At 48.5% G+C, this 26070-nt stretch overlaps 1 protein-coding gene across 2 annotated transcripts in view; it reads right to left on the reverse strand.

Annotated features, from left to right (window-relative positions):
- PLXNA4 (plexin A4) overlaps nucleotides 1-26070 on the reverse strand; it is a 452610-nt gene that overhangs the window by 370727 nt on the left and 55813 nt on the right. Inside the window, exon 2 of one of the 2 annotated variants that reach the window (XM_054559822.2) lies at nucleotides 13858-15128. In XM_054559822.2, coding sequence (XP_054415797.1) covers nucleotides 13858-15045 — 1188 coding nt within the window. In that variant the 5' untranslated portion in view covers nucleotides 15046-15128. Of the gene's footprint in view, nucleotides 1-13857; nucleotides 15132-26070 lie in introns of both variants that reach the window. The other variant, XM_024249841.3, reaches the window with a different exon arrangement.

Here is a 26070-nt window from a genome sequence, read left to right on the forward strand (position 1 = left end):
ATGCATCTTTGTACTCCTAGCTTAGTGCCTGGCTTATAATAGGCTAATATGATGGATGGATAGATGGATGGACGGATAGGTGGATGGATGGGTGGATGGGTGGATGGGTGGATGGATGGATGGATGGTTGGATAGATAGATAAATAAAAGCCTGAGCTTCACAGTGGCTAACAGTACTGAACCAGGACCAAAGTGCTTAGGTTTGAATCCCAACTCTGCCACTTAATCCTGTGTGACCTTGAGAAAGTCACTTAACCTCTCTGTGCCTTAATTTGTTACCTGTAGAATGGGGATTATTACAATAGTACATACTTTGTCGTACTGCGGTGAGGATTAAATAATTTAAAACATATAGAACATTGTTTGGCACTTAGTCAGTTCTATGGGAGTGTTCACTCTTGTTGTTTGTTGTCATCAGATGGGTCAGATGACCTCTGCGGGTCTCAGCATCTTTGAGGAAATTCATGGTATCTATCTCAGAGGTATCATCAAAATTAAAGGGGCTAATGTTGTGAAGATGAAATAGCAAAGGTAGTTCTTCCCAAATATCTTCCAGAATCAGATAGACATTTGGTCACAAAGCTGACTGAAGGAGCAGGGGAATGGTCTCTGATCCAGAAGACTGAGCGCTATTCATTAGAAATGCAAATTCTTGAGCTCCACCCCAGACATATTGGATTAAAAAGTCTTGGGTGGGGCCTCAGACATCTTCATCTTCACACCTCTCCAGGTGATTCCAACCCCCTCTTGCTAAGGTTTGAGAAGCACTGGCCTAGATCACCATGGAGGGCCCTTCCTAGCTGAGGGCACTACAGAACACAGCATGTGTTGATCCCCACTTGGGAGCAGGACCCTGAGCTGGACCTGGATGCAGACAGCCCTCACAGCAGCCTCCCCGGGGGCCTGCCACGCAGTGTGGCGGCGGTGGAGGTGGTGTGGGGAGCTGGAACTGACACTCCAAATTACAATCTAATAGCTTATGGCGCTTCCCTCGTGCACCGCAGCAAAGGTTACCGTGCAATTACGTGTCGCCACATACAAATGACAAAGCAGTTACGGTTACTTTACCAATTACAGGGAAATTGCTCCCACTCTGCAGAGAGACTGGCACTCTGAAAAGCTCTATCATCTCCATGAAAAGGGGATTTTAAATGCAGATGGTGTCCTTCACTCCAGCAGTTCCCCAGGCTCGGGGGCAGAGCTGCAAAGCCACTGCCCAAGGACCCCAGAAGTGTCTGGTGGTCTCTGTGGAGAGTCCCTGGGAAGGGCTGGAGGAGGAGGTAGACCTGGGGAACAGTGGGGGGATCTCCCCAAGAACTCTAGACATCACCCCCTAGGCCTCAATGACACACTCTTAAGGAACCAACTATCACCCACTCTGACAGCCACATCAATCCATCTTGAAGGCAGCAGGTGATGAGGCGGGGTGGGCCCCTGATCCCCAAATCCTCCCCTGACCCCAGCCTGCACAGCCCCTGGTGTGAGTCCTGATTGCACCTCCTCTGCCAAGCAAAGCTGTTTTAGCCCCGGCCCTGGCTTGCCCCACCTTTGCAGAAACCTCACATTGAGTCCTTATTACAGAAAGGTCAGAACCAAGCCAGAGCTCAATGGCCCAAATGCAGTGCTAATGAGGTGAAGGTCAGCAGGTCCATCCCCCTGTGGGCCAATTAGCTTAGCTCTGGGACACAGTCTCTTCCATAGCCACAGGCTGCCCTCTTACCACAGGCATCCACTGTTTACAAACATCCTAAGCTGATCCTGAAGAGGCAGACCAGGTGACCATCAGGGATGTGCCATGCAGCCAACTCCTCCAGCCACCTATGTACCTGCCCTGCTGCTCTAGGGAGCAGCAGCCATCTCTGAGCCCCAGGATGGAAGACAAAATCAGATCTGGTCTTCCCATTGCTCTGTGGGCAACTCTTGTCGTCCAGGAGAGAGAGGATTTCTCCCATCTGGGAGAAAACCAGCTCTCCTGCCCTTCCTGAATGGAAAAGTATCATCTAGCCTCAGGCTCCTCCACAGCTGGGAAGTCCCCACTCCTGTCCATTGCATAGGGTAAGAAGACATCAGAGATTTTCCCAAGTTCACCCATGGTGGGGCCAACTGGATCTTTAGACCAACCTTTTCCCACCAAACCTTTGGTTCCTTGGACAATTAGAACTCCCTGTGTTCAGCAAGGGAAATAGGCACTAGATGAAGACAATGCTATGTACTTTTCCTCACTTACTAATTTGCTTAAGAACATTTATGAAAAACCTACTAAGCCCCAAGCACTAGGTGAGCCCCTAAGAATATAAAGATGAAAAAGTCTCAGTTCCTGCCCCCAAAGAACTGCCTCTTTCCCGGTGTGGGGATGGACAGACCTGGGCCATGACTGGACAAAGCCATCTGGGCCCTGCTTCAGGTATGTGCCTGGGGGAGTCCAGAGAGTGGGCCACCAACTGCCTTGGGGAGCAGGCATGACTTTGAGGAAGAGGCAAGGTTTGGGCTCACGTCCAAGTTCTCTGGCTTATGAAACAGTATTCTGCCCCTCTTTCACACATCATATTTCAGATGCGGAAAATAACTCAGGATCATAAAATCCAACAGCCCCATTTTACAGAAGGGGACACTGGGGCCTGGAGAGTGAGGTGCCTCCCCTAGTTACCTATCAAGTTGCTGAGAAAATAGGTACCAAAACCCCAAATTCCTGGTGACAGAAAAAACAAAACAAAACAAAACAAAAAAACCTGATTTTTTTTTTTTTTAGATGGAGTCCTGCTCTCTTACCAGGGTGGAGTGCAGTGGCACAATCTTGGCTCACTGCAACCTCCACCCACCAGATTCAAGCAATTCTCCTGCCTCAGCCTGTTGAGTAGCTGGGATTACAGGCACCTGCCACTACACCCAGCTAATTTTTTTATTTTTAGTAGAGACGGGGTTTCACTATGTTGGCCAGGCTGGTCTTGAACTGCTGACCTTGTGATCCGCCCGCCTTGGCCTCCCAAAATGCTGAGATTATAGGCATGAGCCACCACACCCGGCTAAAAAACTGATCTTAAGCAGGGGTTTCCTCTGGGGTTGTTAGAGGGTGGTCCCAAAGACAATCTATTCCAGGATCAGAGGAAAGCAGGGGACTGCTGGGGAAGAGATTATGCGTCCAATCCCTTTCCCAGCACCAGGGATGAGTGCTCTGCCATCTCCAGAAACTGGAAGCAACCAACTCTCCCCTCCCAAGGAGGCCCCTGACCACTCACTTAAGCTGGGCTTCTTCCTTTCCTGGGTCTGTGCATCCCAAAGGAAAGTGAGAAATGACGTTTTGAAAAGAAATTCAAATTAGAAGAAAAAGGGAAGGGAAGCCCATGAGCTGCCTATTGATACAGAAAAGAAAAGGTCTTTATATTCTTCATGTTGAGCAGCCCTAAATTTCTTCCCATTAATTACACTTATGCACACTTGCACACACACACACACACACACACGTGCGCACACACACATACACATATCCTGGTTGCTGACCATAGCACACCTCCACTGGAAATGGGGAATCAGTGAATTACACATGTGGGATTTCTTTTTAAAGGGAGATATTGATCAGATAAACTGTAATAGCTCATGTCTAAATGCAGGCTCCAGTTGTAAAGCTCTGCAGTACAAGGAGATAATGATCACCCACTTATTGGGAACCATATCTCAAATATGACGGCTGACCCCTAAGGTGTTCATAAATACACAAAATGCATCCACCCCTTGAGATGATGTTGTGTTTACTCCACACTACCTCCTCAGGGGTAGAGGTAAGTGGAGAGTGTCCACAGGGAGGTAGAAATATCTCTAGGAGTCTCTAGCAGGCTTAGGTTTAGCTCCTCAGAAAGCCTATTATTCTATAAGATATTTCCATATGCTTGAGTGATGATTTCTGTAACAAAGAAGAAATCAAAAAGACCTGACTATCCAATCCTCTGATTGCTTTACTGTAATGCCTAAACTTTCTCTTTTATGACTCCTAGCCCTCCCCAGAAGGTCTGCCTTCAGACATGGTACCTTCAGACACAGGACCCACGCTGGCCCTATGAGATTGAAGTCTCTTGAAAGCAAGCCAGAGAAGTCCTATAATAGGTGAAAGTTGACCCCTGCACCCTGGTTGTGGGCACAGGCCATGGAAACAGTGCTGGAGTGAGGGCTCATACACTCAGTTACTAATGCTTCATCTCAGAATGATTCTTTCTGGTGTCTTTTTCAATGAGATTGTAGGGAAAACGAATGTGTAAGGAAGGAGAGGGAGAGCCAGCAAGCCACAGTCACAACAACCCAGTTAGACAAATACATCATTGCAGGGGCTTAGAGAAAAGTGTATTGGGGTTGGAAAAACAACCCAACAAATTATAGTAGTTCCCCCGATCCTTGGCTTCATTTTCCATGGTTTCAGTTACCGCAGCTTCAGATCAACCACTGCCCAAAAATAGAATACTAGAGCACAATAAGGGATTTTTGAGAGACAGAGGAGACAATGTTCACATAACTTTTATTATAGTATATTGTTATAACTGTTCTGTTTTATGATTATTATTACTGTTAATCTTTTACTGTGCCTAATTGATAAATTAAGCTTTATTATAGGTATGTATGTGTATTAGTCCATTTGCTGATAAAGACATACCGGAGACTTGGAAGAAAAAGTTTGATGGACTTACATTTCCACATGGCTGGGGAGGCCTCACAATCATGACAGAAGGCAAGGAGGAGCAAGACAGGTCTTACATGGATGGCAGCAGGCAAAAAGAAAGAGCATGTGCAGGGAAACACCCCCTTATTATATCCTCAGATCTCATAAGACTTATTCACTATCACGAAAACAGCATGGGCAAGTCCTGCCCCCATGATTCAATCACCTCCCACCAGGTCCCTCCCACAACATGTGGGACTTCAAGATGAGATCTGGATGGGGACATAGCCAAACCATGACAGTATGCATGGGAAAAAACACAGTATATATGGGGTTCGGGACTATCTGCGGTTTCAGGCATCCACTGGGGGACTTGGAAAGCATCTCCCAAGGATAAGTGGGGACTATCATATGGCCCCAGATCTCAAGAACCAAGAGCTTTGCTTCTGGGCATCTCAAAAAGGAGGACAGCAGACCAGAAAACAGGATAGAAAGTCATTGTGTTTTAGGAGGTGGGGCTGGGGATTTTGATGCAAATACTAATTAAATGAATGCATTTAACTACCTATGGAATGATGAAAGCCATTTGCTAAAAGCAACACTTCTTTTAATACTCATTTTGAAGTTTCCATGTGTGTTTTGGGATCATCTGTGGCCCAAGCCCACCAGATATCTAAGTGGTCTTTCACTCATCATGAAAACAAGCTATCCTTCTAATAGGGAACTAATGTCACTAAATTGAGCAGTTTTCCCTGGAGAAGGGCATTAAGCCAAGCACACATTCTGCAGGCCAGGCTGTAACCAATAGCAAGCTTTGGCAGTGCACCCCTTCTAGGGGTTGCTGAGCATAGTAGCCAAAGGCAAGCTTCAGCTCAGAATCCTAGGGGTTGAACCCATGACCTTCTCCTCATTAGCTTAGCTGCCAAGAGCCTCATGTTCCTCCCTCTGAGAAGCAGACAGGGCCATGCCCTGGGAATAGTCTGGACAGGCCAGAGCTCTAGGCCAGCCTACCAAGAGAATTGAAATTCTGCAGATGGCATTATCCCTGGGGGCTGGTTTAGCAACCAACACCAGACCCATGGGAAATCCCAGGGAAGTTTCTCAGCATTGCGAATGGTAACAACCAAAACCTACTGGGGTGCCACCTCTCTCCTTTTGTACTTTAGCTCCAGAGAACCCCAGTGGCTACCTGTCAGGGGCAGATAAATCCCATGCCACCAGTCCATCAATCCCAAATCCCACTCTCCCTCCTGGAGTCTATGGCAGGCAGACTCAGCAGCCACAAGGGCTGTCATTGAAGTGAGAAATGCCATGATGATTAAATTTGTGTGTTTTCTGGTGGGTGCTGGGAAGCAGTGGCCCTGCTCCCCAGGCTGAGTTATGGGGTAGGTCATTCCCTCATTAGTGGAAATAAATTTTATTAGCCCCACTCTCATGGCCATGTATCTTCCTTTCCTGCTCCTCGGGTCTGGGTGTGGGTCTGGGTAATGTTGCCTGCATGTGGGATAAATCAGCCGAACGAATCCCATTATATTTTGGAACACTGACAGAGACACGGTAATGACACAGAGACCAGGGAAGGGAGTGGGCTGCTTCTCTCCCACTGACCCCGTTTCCTGCCCATAGGGCCATACACACTAGGGAAAACATGTAAATTGAGAGGCCAGATGGAGAAGAGCTCTCTCAGTTGTCTCTTTCTCCTTCTCTCCACTGACTTTCTTGATAAAAGAAACAAGCCTGATGTGGTGATGTGCAGTCCTTCCCTTATACCTTACAAAAACTAAGGGACATGTGAAGGTAACAGCAGCAAGCACTGGCTCAAAACGTGTCTTGTCATCCAAATGCATTCTCTTATCATTCATAACCTGTGCTATATAGAAAGGAAGGCAATTGGAGGGAGGCCGAGGTGGGTGGATCACCTGTCAGGAGTTTGAAACCAGCTTGGCCAGCATGATGAAACCCTGTCTCTACTAAAAATACAAAAATTAGCTGGTCATGGTGGCGCATGCCTGTAATCCCAGCTACTCGGGAGGCTGAGGCAGGAGAATCACTTGAACCTGGGAAGCATGGGTTGCAGTGAGCCAAGATCGCGTCATTGCACTCCAGCCTGGGCAACAAGAGTGAAACACTGTCTCAAAAGAAGAAGAAGAAGGAGAAGGAGAAGGAGAAGAAGAAGGAGGGGGAGGGGAAGGGGAAGGGGAAATAATGATAATAAAGGCAACTGGAGTACATCCTAGGGTCTGAGATACCAAACATCACACCTGCATTAAGCACAGCCCAAATCTCTCAAAAGCAGGTATTGGTGAAGAAAAAAAAAATCTAAGCATGAAATCACTGCAATATTATTATGCCCCTTTCTGTCCCCTTGGGTGGTTATTATAACTAAAGGAGGAGACACAGGATAATGCTATGAAGATGTTTGAGTATCCTATGAATATAAGGGGCTGTGTGTCTATCATTATTAACATCTGTATATTTCTCTTTCCTTATGAGCTTCCGTATTCTTTATTAAAAGGATACTTTTTTATCATCTCCTTCTTGAAGATAAGATGTGTGATTCAAAGCAAAAGGGAAACTGCTTGCCCAGTGACATCTCACAAGCTGGGACTGGCTGAGACCCAAAGATCCTGACTCCCAGACCAGTAACCCGGCCAAGACACCACCCTGTGAGGACGAAAGGAATTGAAGGGAAGGCCCAGAAGTCCAGATCTGGATTGTTAAGTAGGGCTGGTCTACATGCCCATTGAACAAGAGGTCTGGCTTCCCATTTTGGCAGGGCTATCTCACACTGCATGAGGCATGTGTGTGTGAGAGAGAGAAATCTCATTGTACTTGCTGCTGAGCAGAGTGTGTGGGGTGAGGGAGAACAAGTCACAGAAACAGGGAAACAGAGAAAGGCTAAGAGAGGACCGTGCACCAAGAGTGTGAGTGAGTGAGCAAGAGGAGAGAAGCAGAGAAAGCAACAGACAGCAATGAGGAGGACAGACATCAAGGACAGAGAGAATGGGTGTGTGCACGTGGGTGTGCTATGGGTGTGTACGCCACTGTGCTCGGGCTCATGACATGCAGTCCATGTCTCAGTATTGTGAGAGCACACATCCTCAAACCTAACTTTGTGCTAAGCTCTCCTGGCAGCAGTCTGCATTAAAATTCAGCCTGTGTGACTCCTGGGTCCCGCCTCACTCCCTGCTGACCCGATGGCCTCCAGGGTGGGCATCCTGGGAGAGTACATCCAGCCTAGGAAGCCAGCCTCAACTTTGCTCCTGCCAAACCCAACATATCACCCAGGGCTCAGCCACCTGTCACACAAAGCACCATGCACACTAGTCTGGGATGGGACTTTCACTGCAAACCCTGCTGGCCAAAAAGAGGGAAGTGGGTGGGCCTTTCACCTAAATACTTGAGACAGGAGCCATCTCCAAGAGAGAGCGGGAAGACTTGATTCCATAAAGATTGGGGCTGTGATATATCAGGCACCCAGTGCTAAATAAGAAATCTGGCGTACAGGGTCATGGGCCATGAGAGGTGGGCACTCAGACTAATGTGTTAGATTTTTGATGTGTGCATTTATTGGGACGTGAGTGTAGCATGGGCCACGGTGTGTGTGGCAAGTGTAGTGGAGATGAGAGAGGAGGGATGGTGCGGGGAAGAGGAGGAGTTCCCGGTCTAGAGAGGACAAGAGCTGAGCAGAAAGAGCAAGCCTCGTCTAATGCCATAAACAACAGGATACAACCCCATCGAGTCTGAGCCCTGTGCTTCCTGCTGACAGGGAAAAGAAAACACCCCAAGAAGACCTGCAGAAGCCAGGCCCCAGAGCCTGGGATGCCTGCCTGGCCATTCCGGATGCTCACTTTCGTGGAGTTTCAGGATCTCAGGCGCCAGACCAACCTGAGTAACCATCCAGACTGGGACGTGAGGCCAGCCCAAGTCCAAGGGGGTGACCCTGTCTCCTGCTCAGGACTGCCATGCCTAGGAAACCAGTGAGTCAAAGGAACAGCACATGGAAGGGGACCTCCATCGCCACCCAGTCATGCACACAGTAGGGCAGGAAGGGGAGGTTTGGGTTAAAAAGAAACAGCTCCATCTCCTGTGCCTGTGTGGCCCTTGTGGGACTACACAGGGCTGGTGGGTAAACTCCAGAGTCAGGTGGGAGCTGGGTCTAGCAATGGTTCTCAACGAGAGGCTTCTGGAAATGTGAGAGGTTTTCTAGTCTTGTAGTGGCTGGGAACTTCCACTGGTGCTCAGCATTCTAGGGCCCCAGATCACAAATGCCCTACAATATCAGGCAGTCCCTGCACCAAGAACTGCCCACCCCAGACACCGCTAGCACACTCTTGTGAAACACCACGGGAAGAGCACCAAGCTGAGGACTCGGATACAGAACAGCTTTCAGTTTACTAATTAGATGACCTTGAGTGAAACACTTGAGTTTTCTGTTCCTCCATTTCCTCAGCTGCAGAGGATGCCTGCCCTTCCATTATCCTACAGTACTGTCGGGAGAAGAAAAGGTGTGAGAAAGACCTTGTTAACCATCAGGGACCATGCAAACTCCAGTGTGTTATTTCCAGACAGCCGGGAGGCCTCTGCCCTCTGCTCCCACTACTGGGGTTTGACAGATGTGAGTTGGTGATGCTGGATAATAGTTTCTGCTCCACGGACCCAAATTTTCTAGTTGAGGGACACTCAGGTCAAGGCTTGACAGGGAGATTGAGAAGCTGATTTCTGCACCTCCTGCATGCCACCTTTCTCCACACCGCCTAATCAGTACTATGGCCGAGACTGTCTGACTCCCATACCCACGGCTCAGTCGGTTCCAAAGTCAGGGAAGATTGAAGTGGAGTGAATGACAGTCACTCCCATGACCACAGCCATTGTTCCCATCACCCGGGTCATAATGACCTGCTGGTGTGCATCTCTCTCTTCCACTGTGTGGGCTCCTGGAGACAGATGCCATTCCACGATGCTTGGTATCCACCAGGAGCGAGTGCATTGCCAAGCCCTTTCCTAGGGCTCCATATATGTTTCGCCATTCATTAGTTTATTTAGAGGTGCTAGTTCGTTAGTGTTGGATGAGGTTGCCCCAGGAGGCTGAAGAAAGGAGAGAAGGTATAGATAACCCTATGCCTGGGGAATTCTGGGATGCCAGGTGCTTGGTCAAACCCAGCATCTTCTCCAGCCAGCTGCCCACTCCAAGTCAGGAGTGTCAGGTCCCCCCCAGAGAAGGACAGAGAGCGTTCACCTTCTCCTGCATAAGGTCCTGGCACATGACAGAGGCCACAGGTGTGGGCTCCTCAGCCTTACTGTCTGTCACATGCTCTGCAGACAGGGGGCCTCAGGGAGCCTGGATGGCAGCCTTCAAAAGGGGCTGGGGATAGAGATGCACCAGGGATAAGCCACAGAAACTGAGAAATGAAATCACTGCCATTCTCCACATGAGTGCTCATTAGCAAATCAGTCTCAGCTTGACCTCTAGTCCCCTGAGTCCCAAGGCAAATTGGGGCCCTGACAGGCCCTCTAGGACCCCCCTCATACCCATGTCCTCATGAGATCCTTAGAGTTACTTTCAGATACTAACCCACTTGTTCCGGGAGACCTCTCTCCACCCAGGCTGGAGAAAGCCAGGACAGGGGTAAAGCATGGCTTAGAGGGTGAAGGCAGAAGCTGCTTCTCCCATCCTCCACCAAAACCAGAAAGCCCCAGCTGCTTCCCCAGCCTCCACACCCAGTGCCCACTCAGGGATGTGCATTTGCAACAGGCCCGTTTATGTTCACAGCAACACATTCCCATGAGGAGGCCACTCCTGGCCAACCAGCCCTCATCTCCAATGGGAGCACAGCCGGCCTTCCCTGATTCACCTGAAGTTGAGGTACCGTCGAGCTCTCTGGGGGCTGCACGTCAGCAGGTTCCACCCCCACGGCCCAAGACTTTTCCCTCTGCCCGGTCCTCAGGCTCTGGCCTGCCCAGTGCTCTGTGGATGCTCCCTGGTACCAGGGGCCTTGTAGTAGGGGTTCTTCTTCCCATTGCTTCCTATCCCCCAAATGAACACAGCCAAAGCAGGTGCTGGGACCTTGTGAAGGAGGCAAGTGGCCCAGGAGTTTTGCAGATCCCTGCTCTGAGTTCTGGAGGCATGAGTTCAGGGGGAAGAATGTGGGTCTCAGGATGTGGAAAGGGCTAGAAAAGCCTGAAGAGCCCCATGGGAGGAGCATTCTAATTTAGAGAGCTGGTACAGCCTGGAGCACAGTTGACATTCATTGCTACTCAAATCCCTTCTTCAAGCTTTTAGAGTTGTAACTATGATAAAACCCACAGGGGACCCCTTACACTACAAAACACAAGTCCTAAAAGCCAACCTCCTGGGCCTTGCCCTGCCCTCTGCCATCTTCCTACAACAGAAACACCACAGGACAGAGGTCATCTGGGACTGAGTTCTCACTTCACAGGGCTCAAGGGAGTGTCAGACTCTATGACAAGAGAGAACTCCAGAGTTTGTCTTGTTCATCCTCCACCTCTAGGCAGGAAAGGAACAAGAAAACCAATCCAACAGCCTTGTAAATGGGTCGAGGAAGAGGTGGGTTTGCAAATGGTGCCATCGGGGCAACACAGAGCCTGGCCTGGCCGATGTCACATGAAACATGTGTGGTCTGAGCCGACTCCAAATGAACCGTAACAGGAGGGCGGGAGCAAAGGAACTCGGGTATCTGCCAAATCAAAGGAAACTGATACTGTGCATTAAACGCCAGCCTGGCCTTTTTCAGACTGGCTGGAGAGACAGCCCCAGCCCTGTGCAGAGTTTCTGGCCTCCTCCTTTCTATTCTCGGCCGTGAACTTGCCTGTAACTTGAAAGGGCTAATTAAAGCCAAAAGAAAAATCAAAAGCTTGTTATCTGGCTCCATTACTCTCCGTCCCGGCATTAACCTGTCTTGCAAAGCTGTTTTCCCTCTGTTTTCTCCAAGGCTACCACACGGTGTTAGGACCTGCAGCTCTGCAGACTTCCATGATGAACTTGGCTTTTTGTATTGTGGCAGGAAGCAAGGGCAGCATGAACACTTGCCCACGGGCAGCCAGACGGACCCCTGCAGCTGACTTTTCTCCCAAGAGCATCGCCCAAAAAGTCAGGGTTTTAAGCAAGTTTTCTACAGGAAATTGTCAGAGATTGCCAACCCCTCTGGTCTCAGAAGAACTTGTTGTTGTTTAGAAAGTGCACAGTATAAACTTGCCATCTTCTAACATGGGCCTGCATATGTGTGCATGTTCATGGGGAATTTATTACATGTATGCATGTGTGGGTGTCCTGTAGGCAAGGGGGATTCTCTTCAATTGCTGGCTCTGTTACTCACTCCTAAGATGTGTGACCTTGGGCAATTCATTCACCTTGCTGAGTCTTAAGGTGCTCAATGCAAAATGAAGTTTTAGGCCAAGGCTCTCGAAAGGCCTTCTCAACACCAACATTCTAATACATCTCACCACAGATCCGTGTTTGAGTGTCTAATAGACATGTCCAGCACAGCCTCTGTCATTAGCTGCCTTCATCTGGGTGCAGTCCATACCCCTGCAAGCTCATAGCCCTGTCTCATGGACTCTTTTAAGTGGCTCCACTACTGCCCCAAACAAAGGTCTCCAGAAGGCATTCCCAAAGGTTAAGTCACCTGCTAGGAAGGCTCAATAGATACAGTGGAGTCCCCTCCATTCTCTGGTCTGGCTCTGATTTGTCAACTTTTTGCTGCCCTGCTTGGTCCATAGCACCTCTCCTATTTCCTTTGTGACATTAGGGAACTCCTGGCTTTTCAAGACCTCCAAGAAGAGATGACATCTCTTAGTTTCAGCCGGCCTAGTGCGTGGAAGACTTGACAGTGGAAAACAGCTTAAGCCTAATGCCAGGGCACCATCTTTCTCCTCCCTCTTCCCTATCTCCAACCCAAATCCCAAAGACCAGAGTGATGGCCTCTCCACACTCTGTCTGGGGAGGGTGCCAGTCCCCACTGAGCTCTGCCTGGCACATAGTTATACTTTATGAAAGGAAATTTACACTTTTTTAAACAACCAAAATACATTTCCTAATATGGAACTCCACCAAAGTTTAAGCAGTCAGGAATCACATCAGTATGGATGTGTACTTCTGTCCGATGGATACATTTTCCTTTCTTCTTCTCCCCAAATTAAAATTACAGAACTGATGTTCTCAAACTAGGTTCATAATCTTTAAAATGCAGAGTTATAAAAGGAAACGGACAAGAACACAGAAGATGCTGATAGCTGAGCCTTCCAAGTTACCCAAAGAATGATTGTGAAAAAACAGGACCATTGTGAAGAGGAACAGAGTCAAGCCACAAGAAGGTGGATGCTTTTCATGGTGGGGCACACGTGAGCTAGGCTGCGACAGGCAGGAGTCTGTGTCCCCTGCTTCACCTGGGGTCACCCAGCAAGGTCATACCCACCAGCCATGCGAAGACCCCTAAGCCAACCCTTCTCCTGCTCTCCCTCTGGCTCCCTGCAGCTCTCCCATCATCCCATGCTGCACTCGGGCTGCTTCCTGACTTTCTCACATGTCTCTTCTAAGGCACTGTGCACACAGAAGATGCTCAATAAACACGATTTGTCCCTTCCCATCCCTTTTCTAAGTTAGCTTTGCCTTCTTTATGTGTTCACTGCACTCTTACCTGACTGTGCTCTCATTTTAGCATTTCCTAAAGACATACAAAGGGCTAAAAACACACATCTCCTGAAATTCCATATCTATCCCAAATGTAGGATGACTCCTCACATTCTCCTCTCCCTCTACTGTATGGTTTTATTCTAAGCTCCCAGGAAAGTTATTTGCAGGCTTGGTGAGTACAAAGGGCATGTACATGTCTTGCACTACAGCACACTGTGATCTAGACTCCAGCCATGCCCGGTCCCTACGACATCCATTTGACACAATTCCTACCTATTTCCAGCACTCCCCATCATAACCAGTGAGCCAATATGGGGCAGAGAAAAGTACTCTGATGGGAATTTATGTTTCAGCTCCCACTCTGACTCTTATACATTCAATGTCATAGTTGCAGAATATTTGGTGACACTCTGGGTCCAATGAGACTCAGAGATGGGATGGGATATACTCGCTTCATCTGCAAAAGGGGACGGATGATACACACCCCAAGGGGGCTACAGGCTGGGGTTCTCATCCTACACTCCCGACCATCCCGGCCCGCAGCCCTCCCTGGACTCACCGCACTGCTGCAGGGGATGTCCTTCACCTTGAGCCAGGCCAGGTCCAGCGTGCCCTCACCCCGGTAACAAGACTGCAGCCGCTCCTTAATGCGGTCATTGATCTGCTTCAAGATGAAGATGCACAGGGCCGACTCATCCAGGGATTTCATTTTCCGCTTCTGGCCCTTGGAGAAGACAGTGAAGAGCAGGTCATCATCTGGATGGACTCCAAGGGTCCTGCCAAGCACGGCCCCCGCTTTGGAGAGGTAGGCAGCCTGCAGCAGGCGGTACTCTACCCCGCTGCGCTCACAGCCAATGGGCACCTCTACATAGGAGTTGAAGGCTGTGTCCTCCTTGCAAAGCCTCACGAGCTTGGATGTATACACCTGCTCCTTGGTGGTGGAGCCTGGTGGAGACACCATCTCAGGTTGGAGGGTCAAAAAGTAGACAAAGTTGCCACTGCTAAAACCATAGACATAGTAGATATCAAAGTCAGGGATGATGGTGAAGGTGTCCGAAGGGATCTTAATCATCGAGGCCACGAACTCATCATGGAAGACGTACGCGAACATGCCATCCGCCTCAGAGTTCTTGGTCAGTTTCCGGCTGGAGATGGTGGGAAAATACTCGGGCTTCCCATCCACTGCCGTGGCAATGAACAGCTTGTCATCCAGGTTGCTGTAGGAGACGATCACTCCAAAGACCGAGCCACTCTCATTGACACCTGACAGATAGTGCTCCTTCTTATGATAAGGCTCCCCCAGCTTGAAGAGGTCCTCCAGCCTCAGCAGCTTGCAGATGCCTTGGTACAGGCTCCCACAGGCAATCAGCCTATTCTCCTTGTAGTCTATGAGAAGCATCTTGTTGACATTGTTGGTGGTGGTCAGGGGCTCGTTGCAAGTCTGGACGATGCGGGGTGGGTAACACTTGGGGTTGTCCTCATCCGGTCCTGTCTCATGCGTCACCAAGACCTTCAGGTCACTGGAGAGCTTGTAAATCCGATTGACAGCCCCCAAGTAAATGTGTCCTGTCCTCTCATCCACCACCAGGTGATTGAAACCCTCAGCGGGCTCCCCTCGGAATGTGACAAATGACCGCTGCTTCTGGGACAGTGGGGCTGGCTGCCGAGTGAGCAGAGTGGAGGAGCCCATGCCCACCATGAGGAGGTGGGACAGCAGGCAGGTCCAGTTCCAGGGCATGGCTTTCATGGCAGAGGCGGGTCCCAGCGGCACAGCAGCACTCAGGCACAGTCGTCCCCTCGGAGGGCCAGGACTCAGCAATGCAGTCTCCCCTACTGGAGAAAGGGAAGACTATGAGCTGGATAACAATGCCAGTGGCTTCATTTCACCCCACAGCTTGTCTGCCTGGACTTTCAAAATGTTCTGCACACACTGAGCAGAACTGCAGTGGGGGGTGGGGGGTGCTGGAGGCTGACTGAATCAACCCCTACCATGGGCATGTGACACAGTCAGAGCCGGGTGGCAGCGGCCCCAGGAGGACACATCAGTAATGATAATGGTGGTGATGATAATGACATGATAATAATAGCAGTGATGATGATGATTATCATGATCAACAGCCATTATCTACTGAGTGCCTGAATTTGTGTCAGACACTGTCCAGCACTGTCACCCAGGTCAGGTGCCACCAGCAGGCAGCATCCGCAAAGACTGGCTGGAGGAGAAGAGGGAAGGAGGGAGGGAGGGAGGAAGGGCAGGAGGTGGGGCTGCCTGCACAGGCTGCAAGCTTTGTCCAGTGTTCCCCACAACAGGCCTCTGCACACAGTTTCTCCATCTCCAGGCTCTGTGAACCACCTCCTGCTGGACCCCATCCGGCCGTACAGGTGGTAACAGGGACCTCACTATTACTATCCCCCCATACTACATTGCCCCTTAAAGAGCCACACTGTTATGAATAGCCCCTTTATTAACCTTTTCTCGAAGGACCAAATTTGTGTGTGCTGTCTATTACCTGCTGGGACCCTGATTGGTAGACCTCCGAAGTACATCCTATTGTAGCCACATTTTATAGCTAAGGAAAGCAAGCTTAGGGAAGTCATGTAACTTGCACAGCTATAAGTGGTAGAGGTAGCTCCAAATATGAGTAGTGTAAATGTGCACAGGTTTGCAATCTTAACTGCTAAACCATCTCAGTTCACTCCAGCCTTGCACAGATGGAACTGTACCATGGTCCCTGTCCCATGCAGCAGAAGAATTAAGGTTGATCCCTTCTTGGGGGCTGTCCATTACAGCCACTACCTCCAGTTCTCTGTGTCTGTACCTACTGCTGCAGGAGAAACTTTCCTCTGTGCCTCCTCTGCTGAATGAAGAGGCCAAATTAAAAACCCACATCCTCAATCTCTTCACACTGCAGCTGCAACCAGGTCCTCTGGGTTCACTGCCCAACCCTGAGCCCTAATGTCATTTTAACAAGGCAGATCTTGGCTTCCTCCCCTAGCAGGGCCTCCTCTGAGAGTTTTTCATTAAAGGGAGAGAAAAAAATGCTTTAAGAAGCAGTCAAGCAAATAAATAAACAAATAAATACAAAACTCCCTGAGGAACAAGATCACTTCCCATCCTGAAGTTCTCTTTCTATTCAAGATGCTTCCTGCGTGTGTTCCCATTGGACAGCTTTATGTTTCTTCCAGTTTGGGAGAATTCAGGGCAGGAATTGCCATCATCCTATCTGGGGGCATCTCAGCTCTGTGGAATTTTTCTCATTCACCCCCAAACACCTCAAAAGTGAAGAATGAGAAGAGGTAGATCACTAAGCAATGGAAAATTCCCCAGCAGGGAGCAAACACTAGGTTAGATGGAAACCAAGAGAAGGAGGAAGAAAACCACATAAAGACTTTGCATTGTCAGCCAGCATCCTAATGAAAAGCACAGGTCTTCTCCAGTCAATAACAGAGGAGGAATACTGGTTAGTGGAACACACCACAACCAAGAGCAGTGCTGCAAGCCAAGGGCCTTCATTCATTCACCCATGTGGCAAATGTTTGCTCAGAACACACACAAAATGTGCAAGATGCTGTGGGGCCCAAGGATCAGATCCTCAAAGAACCCATAGTCAAATCAGGCCGATACCACCAGAACCTGAACTGATGTGCACAACGAAAAGTCACGTGGCATACAAGAGAGTGCTTTGAAAGTTCCTAGGAGGAGGAAGACTTCTAACTTGGGGTGAGAGAAGGCAAGGAGCAGGCTGCAGGAGGCCTTGGGGAGGGCATGGAATTCGGGCTGAGCTGTGAACTTGGAGAAGACAGGCAGAGCACGAAGGGAAAGGCCTTCCAGGGGAGGGGTCTACATAGCAGAAGCATGGGCATATCACATGAGGGTGTGTACAATGAAAAGTACATCTGGAGAACATAGTTCGTGAATGAATCAGGTGGAAGATGAGGCTGAAAAGAGAGAGCTTCAGCCTTGCCAGGATGTCACTGGGAAGTTGAGACTGAAATGCACAGTGTTGAAGACAGAAATGAAATTGTAGAGGAAAAGAGCAAAGGCCCCCAGAGAGGAGCCTCTCCCTTTCCATTTAGCCTTAGCCTTTGCAGAAGGAGAGTTTGGAGCTGAGAGTCTGTGAACTCCACAGGGCAGGGCTGGGTCTGTCTTGCTCGTCAACACATTCACAGCTGCACATATAGAGGAGGCTCAACAACTGTTTCTTGACTGGCAGAAAGAGGGGCTGGAAACATAGAGGAATATCAATATCTGTGGAGCATTTACTGCACCCCAGAGCCCATGCAAATACTTTCACATAGCTTGGATCACATAATCCTCACCACTGTTCCCTGGGATCAGAATTGTCTTATTACTATTTCAGGTGAGGAAACTTTAGCTCTGCAAGGACACTGGTTAAGATGTAGCAGAACTGGGTTTGAAGTCCAGGTTTCAATCACTGCAAAATCCATACTTTTCTACAAATGCACAATTCCAGAGCCCAGAAGATAGAGCACTTAGAAGCCCTTGTTAACTCATGTAAGCCCCAAACAGAAATCCTGGGATATCACCTACCAGTATTAGGAGAAAAACAGAGTCCTCTCTGACCTTCAGGGGCTAAGCTGGTAGATAACACCGATCAGGTGAGTTCTGTGGTTTACCTCTGGAAGTATTAATGACCGTAAGCAGCAGCTGCACAGAGCCTTGCCCCAGCACAGTTAAGTGCTTAGGAAATGATAGTTGCTGTCATTGTTATCGTTAGCAAGATTAAAATAGGATTAGAAAGATTAGGATTATGATAATGAGATGGTACCTGGTGGTACATCTCAAGATGAGTGATGAAGAGTCAAGATGGTTCATCCTGAATTGCTTGTGCAAATTCAAATATCAAAGAAGAATCTATAAGTTTTTGATCTGAAAAAGATAATCCAGTTTAGTGATTCCCAATCCCTGATTTTAGAGACAAGGAAGTTGAAATCCAAGAGGTCAGATGAAATTGCAAGAGGTCACACATTGAGTTGAAGACAGCGTAAGATTGGGTCTCACACTGTCCATCCCATGCTCTTTCCACCACCCAGGCCTCTCTTCTGACTTTATGTGAACTCATTCCAGAAGCTGCTTCCAGCCTTTGTCTGAAAGAGACTGCTCTTTGGGCATCATATGCTCTGCTGGCCAACAGGGCTCTCAAAACATCTCTGCCAATAACCAAATTCCAGCAGGGCTGATAATCCCCCTTCCAGACAGGCAGGTGCAGGTTAGGGCTCAGCCACCAACTTTTCTGAGGAGGGAACTTTGCACAGTCTCTGTATCACAACGTGCCATATGCTGGGGAAAGTGTGCCTACCCCACGACCTGCCTTACTGTCCACACACATGGACCCATGGCCAATCAACAGCTCTCTAGTCTGTAAGAGGTGAGACGAAGAATCCTATAATTACGAATTTACTAAGCAGAAAGGTGCCATGGCTCATTCTGCATCTTCTATTAGGCACTGAAAGGAAACACAGTTATGCATCTCAAACACTTAGCACCCTCATCTGGGGACGGTGAGATTACTATACCCAGAGAGGAGGGGGGCCCACAGAAACAATAAGGTGTACTGGGAATAACCAGCCTTTCATTTTACACACCAAGAAAGGGACTGATTCGAAAACAAATAAGAGAGAAATGGAAGAGAAAAGGGGAAAATAAGGATGTGAGCTCCAGCTTGCCTCACCAAAGACCCCACGAGGAACCACCACAGAGGTGACACCCCATCCAGCTTGGGATCCACAGATATGCAGAGCCACCAGACCCCTGTCTCCCTGAGCTGTCTAAGGCTGCTCCAATCTGGCAAAGCAAGAGTTTCCAGGGGGGTTTCCCTTCCAGGATGTCAATTTTTGTAAGCGGTAACCCCAACCTAGGAAAACCCCACCCCAATTTCAGAGCCTACCCACCATTTTGCTCTCAAGTCACCATTTAGCTAGTTTCAAAACCAAGTATTAGAAATTACATTCAGCCTAACTCTGATTCTTAAAGGCAAGTAACGGGACCAAATAACCTTCACAATTGCCCCGAAGGATTCATCAAACTACATAGAGTGGGTAAGAAGGCAGGAGAACTGAAAGACCCCCAAACCCAACCCAAACATGCTACAGTTTTCCCTTCTTTGAAATCAGATTTTAATTTTGAGTAGTCTCGGGGGAGATGGGACTCATTTATAGAAGCTGATCATCATTTTGATTAAAGAAATTGGGGCTGTCTTTGTTTTAGGCAGCAAGTTTCAAAGAACTGAAACTAATTTTCATGAAATAGCACCATCCTCTCAGATTCCTGAGTGGTAGAGAGGAAAGTTATTACAGAGTTGTTTAAAATAGCAATTACCCTGTGAAATTACTTTAGAGTTTAAAAAGTGTTTTCATGGATATTACCTTGTTCTGAATTTCTTGTTCATGACAACCCTGTTAGGTAGATGAGGTATTTATAAGTATGCCCTCTTTAAAGATAAGAAAACCGAGGCATGAACAGGTACAGGTCTTGGCTGAGGTCACATACAGTCATGTTGGGCATTGGAGAGCTGAGTTCTTCAGGCCTTATTCAGTTATTCACAATATATTCCCTGGCCCCTTGGACAGAGTTCTGGTCCTCAGACCTTTTGCTATGGGGTAATAGGATTCTCAGAAAATGTGCCCTAGGATGGCATTTCAAAATTCACATCACAACACACCATGAAATAGGTGAGTCACAGGTGTTTTTTGTTTTTGTTTTTGTTTTTTTGTTTTTGTTTTTGAGATGGAGTCACCCTCTGTCACCCAGGCTAGAGTGCAGTGGCACAATCTAGGCTCATTGCAACTTCCACCTCCCAGGGTTTCAAGTGATTCTCCTGCCTCAGCCTCCCAAGTAGCTGGGATTACAGGTGCCCACCACCATGCCTGGCTAATTTTTGTACTTTTAGTAGAGATGGGGTTTCAACATGTTGGGTCAGGCTGGTCTTGAAGTCCTGACCTCAAGTGATCTGCTTGCCTCGGCCTCCCAAAGTGCTGGGATTATGGGCATGAGCCACCACACGTGGCCAGGTACTCTTCTTAATGAAGTAAAATAGAAGGGAAAATACTAGTATGTCACATAGAAAAGATAAGCACTGTTTGGTGAGACTTTTTTTTTTTTTTTTTTTTTTGAGATGGAGTCTCACTCTATCGCCCAGGCTAGAGTGCAGTGGCATGATCTCAGCTCACTGCAAGCTCTGCCTCCCAGGTTCACGCCATTCTCCTGCCTCAGCCTCCCGAGTAGCTGGGACTACAGGTGCCCGCCACCATGCTCGGCTAATTTTTTGTATTTTTAGTAGAGACGGAGTTTCACCATGTTAGCCAGGATGGTCTCGATCTCCTGACCTCATGATCTACCCGCCTCGGCCTCCCAAAGTGCTGGGATTACAGGCATGAGCCACCGCGCCTGGCTGGTGAGACTTTTGTTTTACCCACTATATAGCAAACTACATATTGAGTGTGATGTAAATATGTGTGATGTAACTGGGTCCCTGGGATGGTTAATTTGTCAACTTGGCTGGGCCACGGTGCCCAGATAGTTGGTCAAACATTATTCTGGAAATTTCTGGGAGGGTGTCTTGGGATAAGATTAACACTTAAATCAGTGGACTTTGAGTAAAGCAGACTGCCCTCTATAGTGTGGGTGGGCCTCATCCAATCAGTTGAAGGTCATGAATAGAACAAAAGACTGGCCTCCTCTGAGCAAGAGGGAACTCCACCAGCAGATGGCCTTTGGACTTGGGTACAACATTGGCTGTTCTCTAAGTCTCCCATCTACAGGCTACCCTACAGGTTTTGAACTTGGTGCCTCCAAAATTGTGTGAGCCAATTCCTGAAATCAATCTCTCTGTCTCTGTGCGCACGCGCGCGCGCACACACACACACACACACACACACACACACATATCCTCTTGGTTCTGTTTTCTTTGAAGAAGCCCAGCTAATATAGCCATGGTCAAAAAAATTTGAAACACACTTTCAGAGACGGTGCATACCTGTTGTTTTTGCTGTCATTCATTTATCTTCTGGGCATCTGTGCCTTTGCCCAAACACTTCTGCTGGAATTGACTCCACCTCTGGTTCAAAGCCTGAGCCACTCAGCACAGAACAGGGGTGGGGAGGGCATAGCGATTGGCTCAGGAATGAGAAACTGGTTAAATCAGGTCTCTGACAAGCAACAGGCTTTGGATAGGGATACTGGGGGAGAAAGTTCTAGCTCTTCCACCAGATGTATCCTTGGAGAGGCAAGGGCCTAAGAACCGCTGGTACCATCTTGTAATCACAGGGGTGGGAGCAGGGGACAGGAGCCTGGAAGAATGAAGCCAAAGTACTGAAAAGAGCAGAACTAAGCCAAAGGATAGAGAGTACTGGGTCCCAGTCCTGGTGACATCCTATAAATGTCTCAATTGTGTCCACTGAAGCCAGCTCTATGCCTGTACTTTCCAGTTACGTGAGTCAAAAAAAAATTTTCCCCTTTTGCAGAAGCCAGTTTGGGTTCAGTTTTCTGGAACTTGCTGATGTAAGAATCCTAACCCATACACAGAAAAATCCCAAAGAGTACAGTGTCTCCCACCACAACCTCTCTAATAGACTATTATTCCATGGGATCAAGTGAGCAAGCCAAACAGATCTGTGCCTTCCACTGCCCACAGAGATAAACTATGGTTTTACAGATAGCGAGGCATAATCCCAGGTGATGTTCAAATGTGTGTGCATGTGTATGTAGCAACTTTCAGAATAAAACACACTTCCCTATCTGCTGAATATTTGCCTTAGGAGCTGCACCAGCAGAGCTCTTGGGAAGTCTTCACCAATTCAGGCCTCCGTGCCCTGAGTTAGACTCATTGTTCAAATGAAACCTTCTCTGATCAAGCCACTGGTCTAAGATGCCCCTACTATATATTAGTGCAGGAACCAGTGCCACCAGAGTCTCACATTTTACAAACTCTGTTATATTTGTCCATTGATGCTGTCTCCTAGTCTAAAAATATAAGCTCCTCGAGGACAAGGATTATATATTGCCCCTCTTTTCTCCAGTTCCAAGCTCGGAGCCTGAAACACAGTAGGTGTATAATAGATGTTTCGAAACACGTGAATGAATGAATGAATGAATGAATGAATGCTCCATAGCAGAGTATATGAGATGGCAGTGGGTATCATGTACGGCTAAAGTACAAAGTAAATCTTGGTGCTTCAAGTAAATCTTTGAGCCAGTCAATTCAAACAGGGACCAACCTGAAAAAGTGGTTGTACCCTGTTCTAAACCAGGGCTTATAAATACTTAAAATACTCAATTTTGTCCTTTTATTTATTTATTTATTTATTTTTATTTAAAGGTAAAGCTCTTTTTTTTATTTTTATTAGGACATTAGTTCAAATGCATCAGAGAAACTACATCTTTCGTATATGATTTACATGGAGACCAACCGGTCCACCAGCTGGAATATCATAAAAAGTTGTCTTGTGTTAGCAAATTGGACTTTGATAACCACTGTCCTATGCAGCAAAGGAAATCAGTATGGACCTGGTTGAATAGAAGAAGCTGAGCCTGAAAATAAAATTGCAGCACGGAAAACAGACAACAACAGAAAACAGCCACAATGCAGGAGATGCCAGTTGCTAGAAGTCAGCATGCACTCCTGTATTCAGCCAACGACTATTGATGGAGCACATACCACATGAGGAGTTCTGGGCTGGGTGCAAAGGATAGATACATTCCAGAGCAAAAAACAGTGTCCCTGCGAGGAGCGGTGATTCATGCCTGTAATCCCAGCACTTTGGGAGGCCGAGGCAGGCAGATCACTTGAGGTCAGGAGTTTGAGACCAGCCTAGCCAATATAGTGAAACCCTGTCCCTACTAAAAAAAAAAAAAATTAGCTGGGCATGGTGGCACATGCCTGCAGTCCCAGCTACTTGGGAGGCTGAGGCAGGAGAATCACTTGAACTCAGGAGGCAGACGTTGCAGTGGTGAGCCTAGATTGTGCCACTGCACTCCAACCTGGGTGACAGAGCAAGACTCTATCTCAAAAAAATAAACAAACAAAAAACAAACAAAACCAGTGTCCCTGCTCTCCAGGGGCTGAGGGTCTTCTAGAGGCCCCTTTAGCTGTCCCACTGGCAAGCTCTGCAGATCCTCCCTTTCCCAGCCTCTATTAGAAACCCAGAACTTCCTACAACACTGTACAACAGGTCATTTCATCTCAATTGTGCAGGTGGATTGGGAACAGGAAACTAACTTTTCACAAATAACATGCGCTTCCCTATGCGTGAGGCTGCTGGTATGAAGTCAGTGAGAGGTGGCCACCAGCGATGGATGACACTTCCCAGCCTCTCCATTTCCACATGGTATCCAGGTGTGACTGTGTGAATAGCAAGGTCATGGTGACTTTTCCACGCCAAAGCAGGGAAGAAATAACTGTGTCTTCTCTACAGTTTATTTCACCACCCAGCTGGATAAAGAGGACCCTGAGGCCCTATAGGATGGTGGAGCCTCAAGATGAAAGATTCGTGTACCAACCAGGAACATCAGACAAGAAAGAAACCTTTACTGTGATAATACTGAAACTGTGGATTTATGTGTGACAACAGTTAACCTCACCCTAACTCACAGGCAGAAACACAGCAAGCTCACTGCATCTCAGACCTGGGATTCAAATCTAATGCTGGGGGGCTCCAGGTCTCTGTTCTTTGTGGTACATCAGGCTCTGGCCCTAGGAAGAGTTCTCTTTAGATGTCAGCAGCCCCCTCCCTTGTTTCCAAAGCCAGATTGCAAGTGGCTAAGCCCAGAGAGAGAGGAGACAGCCAAGCTAACAGAAATCTTCCTGCTCAATGGCCATTTCCAAGTTTGGGGCCCAGGGAGGTAAGTGTGTGTGCAGCTGAGGGCAGTGAGGGAGTTGGGGAGCAGCAAGAGGCCTCATTTCCATTTCATCTAAGAAACTTCAAACACTCATTGATCCATGCAAACAAAATGGACACATGCTATTTGTAGATTTCTACTCCAATTTGTAATCCATGCATTCAAAATAGCATCTTCAGTAAGGTCAGTATTTTTTCACATCTGTATTTTTTTTACTTTAAACTCTTGGTTTCTAGAAGTGGGAGCCATGAATTATTTTACATCTTTCCCTGGAGAATTCTATTTACACCCATCTAGGGCCCAATCATGCAGCTCGCTACAGTCTGGGGCCCATGACAGACAACTGACCCCATGTACTTGGCCACCTCACTGCAGCTCCATCCGTCCTGGCCTTCACTGTCCCCCCGCCCCTTGTTGCTGCCTATCTCAGAAATGAGTGTCACATTCATCAAAGGAAAGAGCCAGAGGGTAGGGTTGACACAGCAAAACCCGTCACTACCACTAGGGGGAAAAGTCAAGTCAAAGCAACTGTCTTCCCAAGAGAAGGTCACTGCTGGCTTTGGGCAGTCTCAGTGTGGGTGGGGCCTTGTGGGGTCAGCTCAGCCACAACACAGCCTTAGTCCAGAAAGCAGCAGTCCAGCAGGGGCCATGGGAGCCCTCCTTCCAGTGTGCTTCCCTCTGCCTCTGCTTCTCTTCTGAGAGATGGGAACTGTGAAACTGATGACTGGTGGGAGGGCTGGAGAAAAGTATAAAAGATGGGGAACAGGGAGTGATGGAGGGCCAGGAACTGACGTAGAGTCTTGGTGCCACCAGGCAACCAGCCCGGTCCCAGGGAAATCCAGCACCAAGCTCAGCTACACAGGGCTCCCTTCATCCTTACTTCCTAGTTTATTAAAAAGGGCTGAGGAGAAGTGATTACCACGGACAGAGCCTTTGGACCCAGCCTGGAAGAAGCCTCTGCAGGAGGCTGAGCCTGTGAGCCTCTCCATTCAGAGATCAGGTCCCAGCTGGACCTCTGAGGCGTTTATAGATGGTTTCCACGCCCTCCTTCCTTTCCCTCCCCCAGGCCTCCTTGTCCTTGGCCTGGAGGGTGTTCCCTCAGGGTACAAAACCACCTCTCCCTGGCCAAGTCTGCCGTTCCCAGTAGAGTCGAGCAGGAGCTCCAGCCGAGGCCCAGGCAGCCCCATGTGAAACTCTCTATTACCACGTGGAGATCGCCTTGAGATTCCAGGCACTGTGCCTTGGGGCGGGGGAGTCGCTAGGCAATGGCTTTCTTTACTCCAAGTGTGGCAGCGAGGCTTTAAAAACACAGCACTCTCAATAGGATCTTGGCTTGTGGAGGATAGAATCCTAAACTTTTTTCCAGCATCTCACTTAAAGAAACAGGCCAGCCAGGAATTTGGAGTCAGATGCCCCAGCTGGAGTTGGTGTCAAGACCTGCTCTGCAAAATGGCACAGCCTGGCACCTATGTGCCCACTGTCTCCTACCCAGCCCATGAGGAACACTCTATCCAGGGTCTGTCCAGGGGTACTGGCTCCTGGTCTTCAAAGGGGACCCACTGGCCTCTGAGTGCACAGAAATGGGGGGACACCATGGGAAGTTGCTAAGCTGTAGCAAAGGGAGACTTGCTGTCACTTCTGCTGCCCCAAGACCTGAGTGGACATTGGGGCCACAGAAAAGGGGCTTGGGGGTCACCACAGGCTGGGGATAGTCACCTCTCCAGGAATCCCTTTCTCGTGCATGTGGCCTGAGGCTTGCCCAGCTGACATTTTCATCAGGAGAGGAGGCTCACTGTATCCCTGCCTGCCACTCTAACCTACACTCCCTGTAGCCTCTCTAGCTGCTCTGGCCTGGCCCCAGCAGGCAAAGCCACATTCAGTAGTCTTCACCCAAATGAGCTCCTTGCTCTCCTT

Source organism: Pongo abelii, chromosome 6 (genome assembly GCF_028885655.2).
Source record: "Pongo abelii isolate AG06213 chromosome 6, NHGRI_mPonAbe1-v2.0_pri, whole genome shotgun sequence".
Lineage (NCBI taxonomy): Eukaryota > Metazoa > Chordata > Mammalia > Primates > Hominidae > Pongo > Pongo abelii.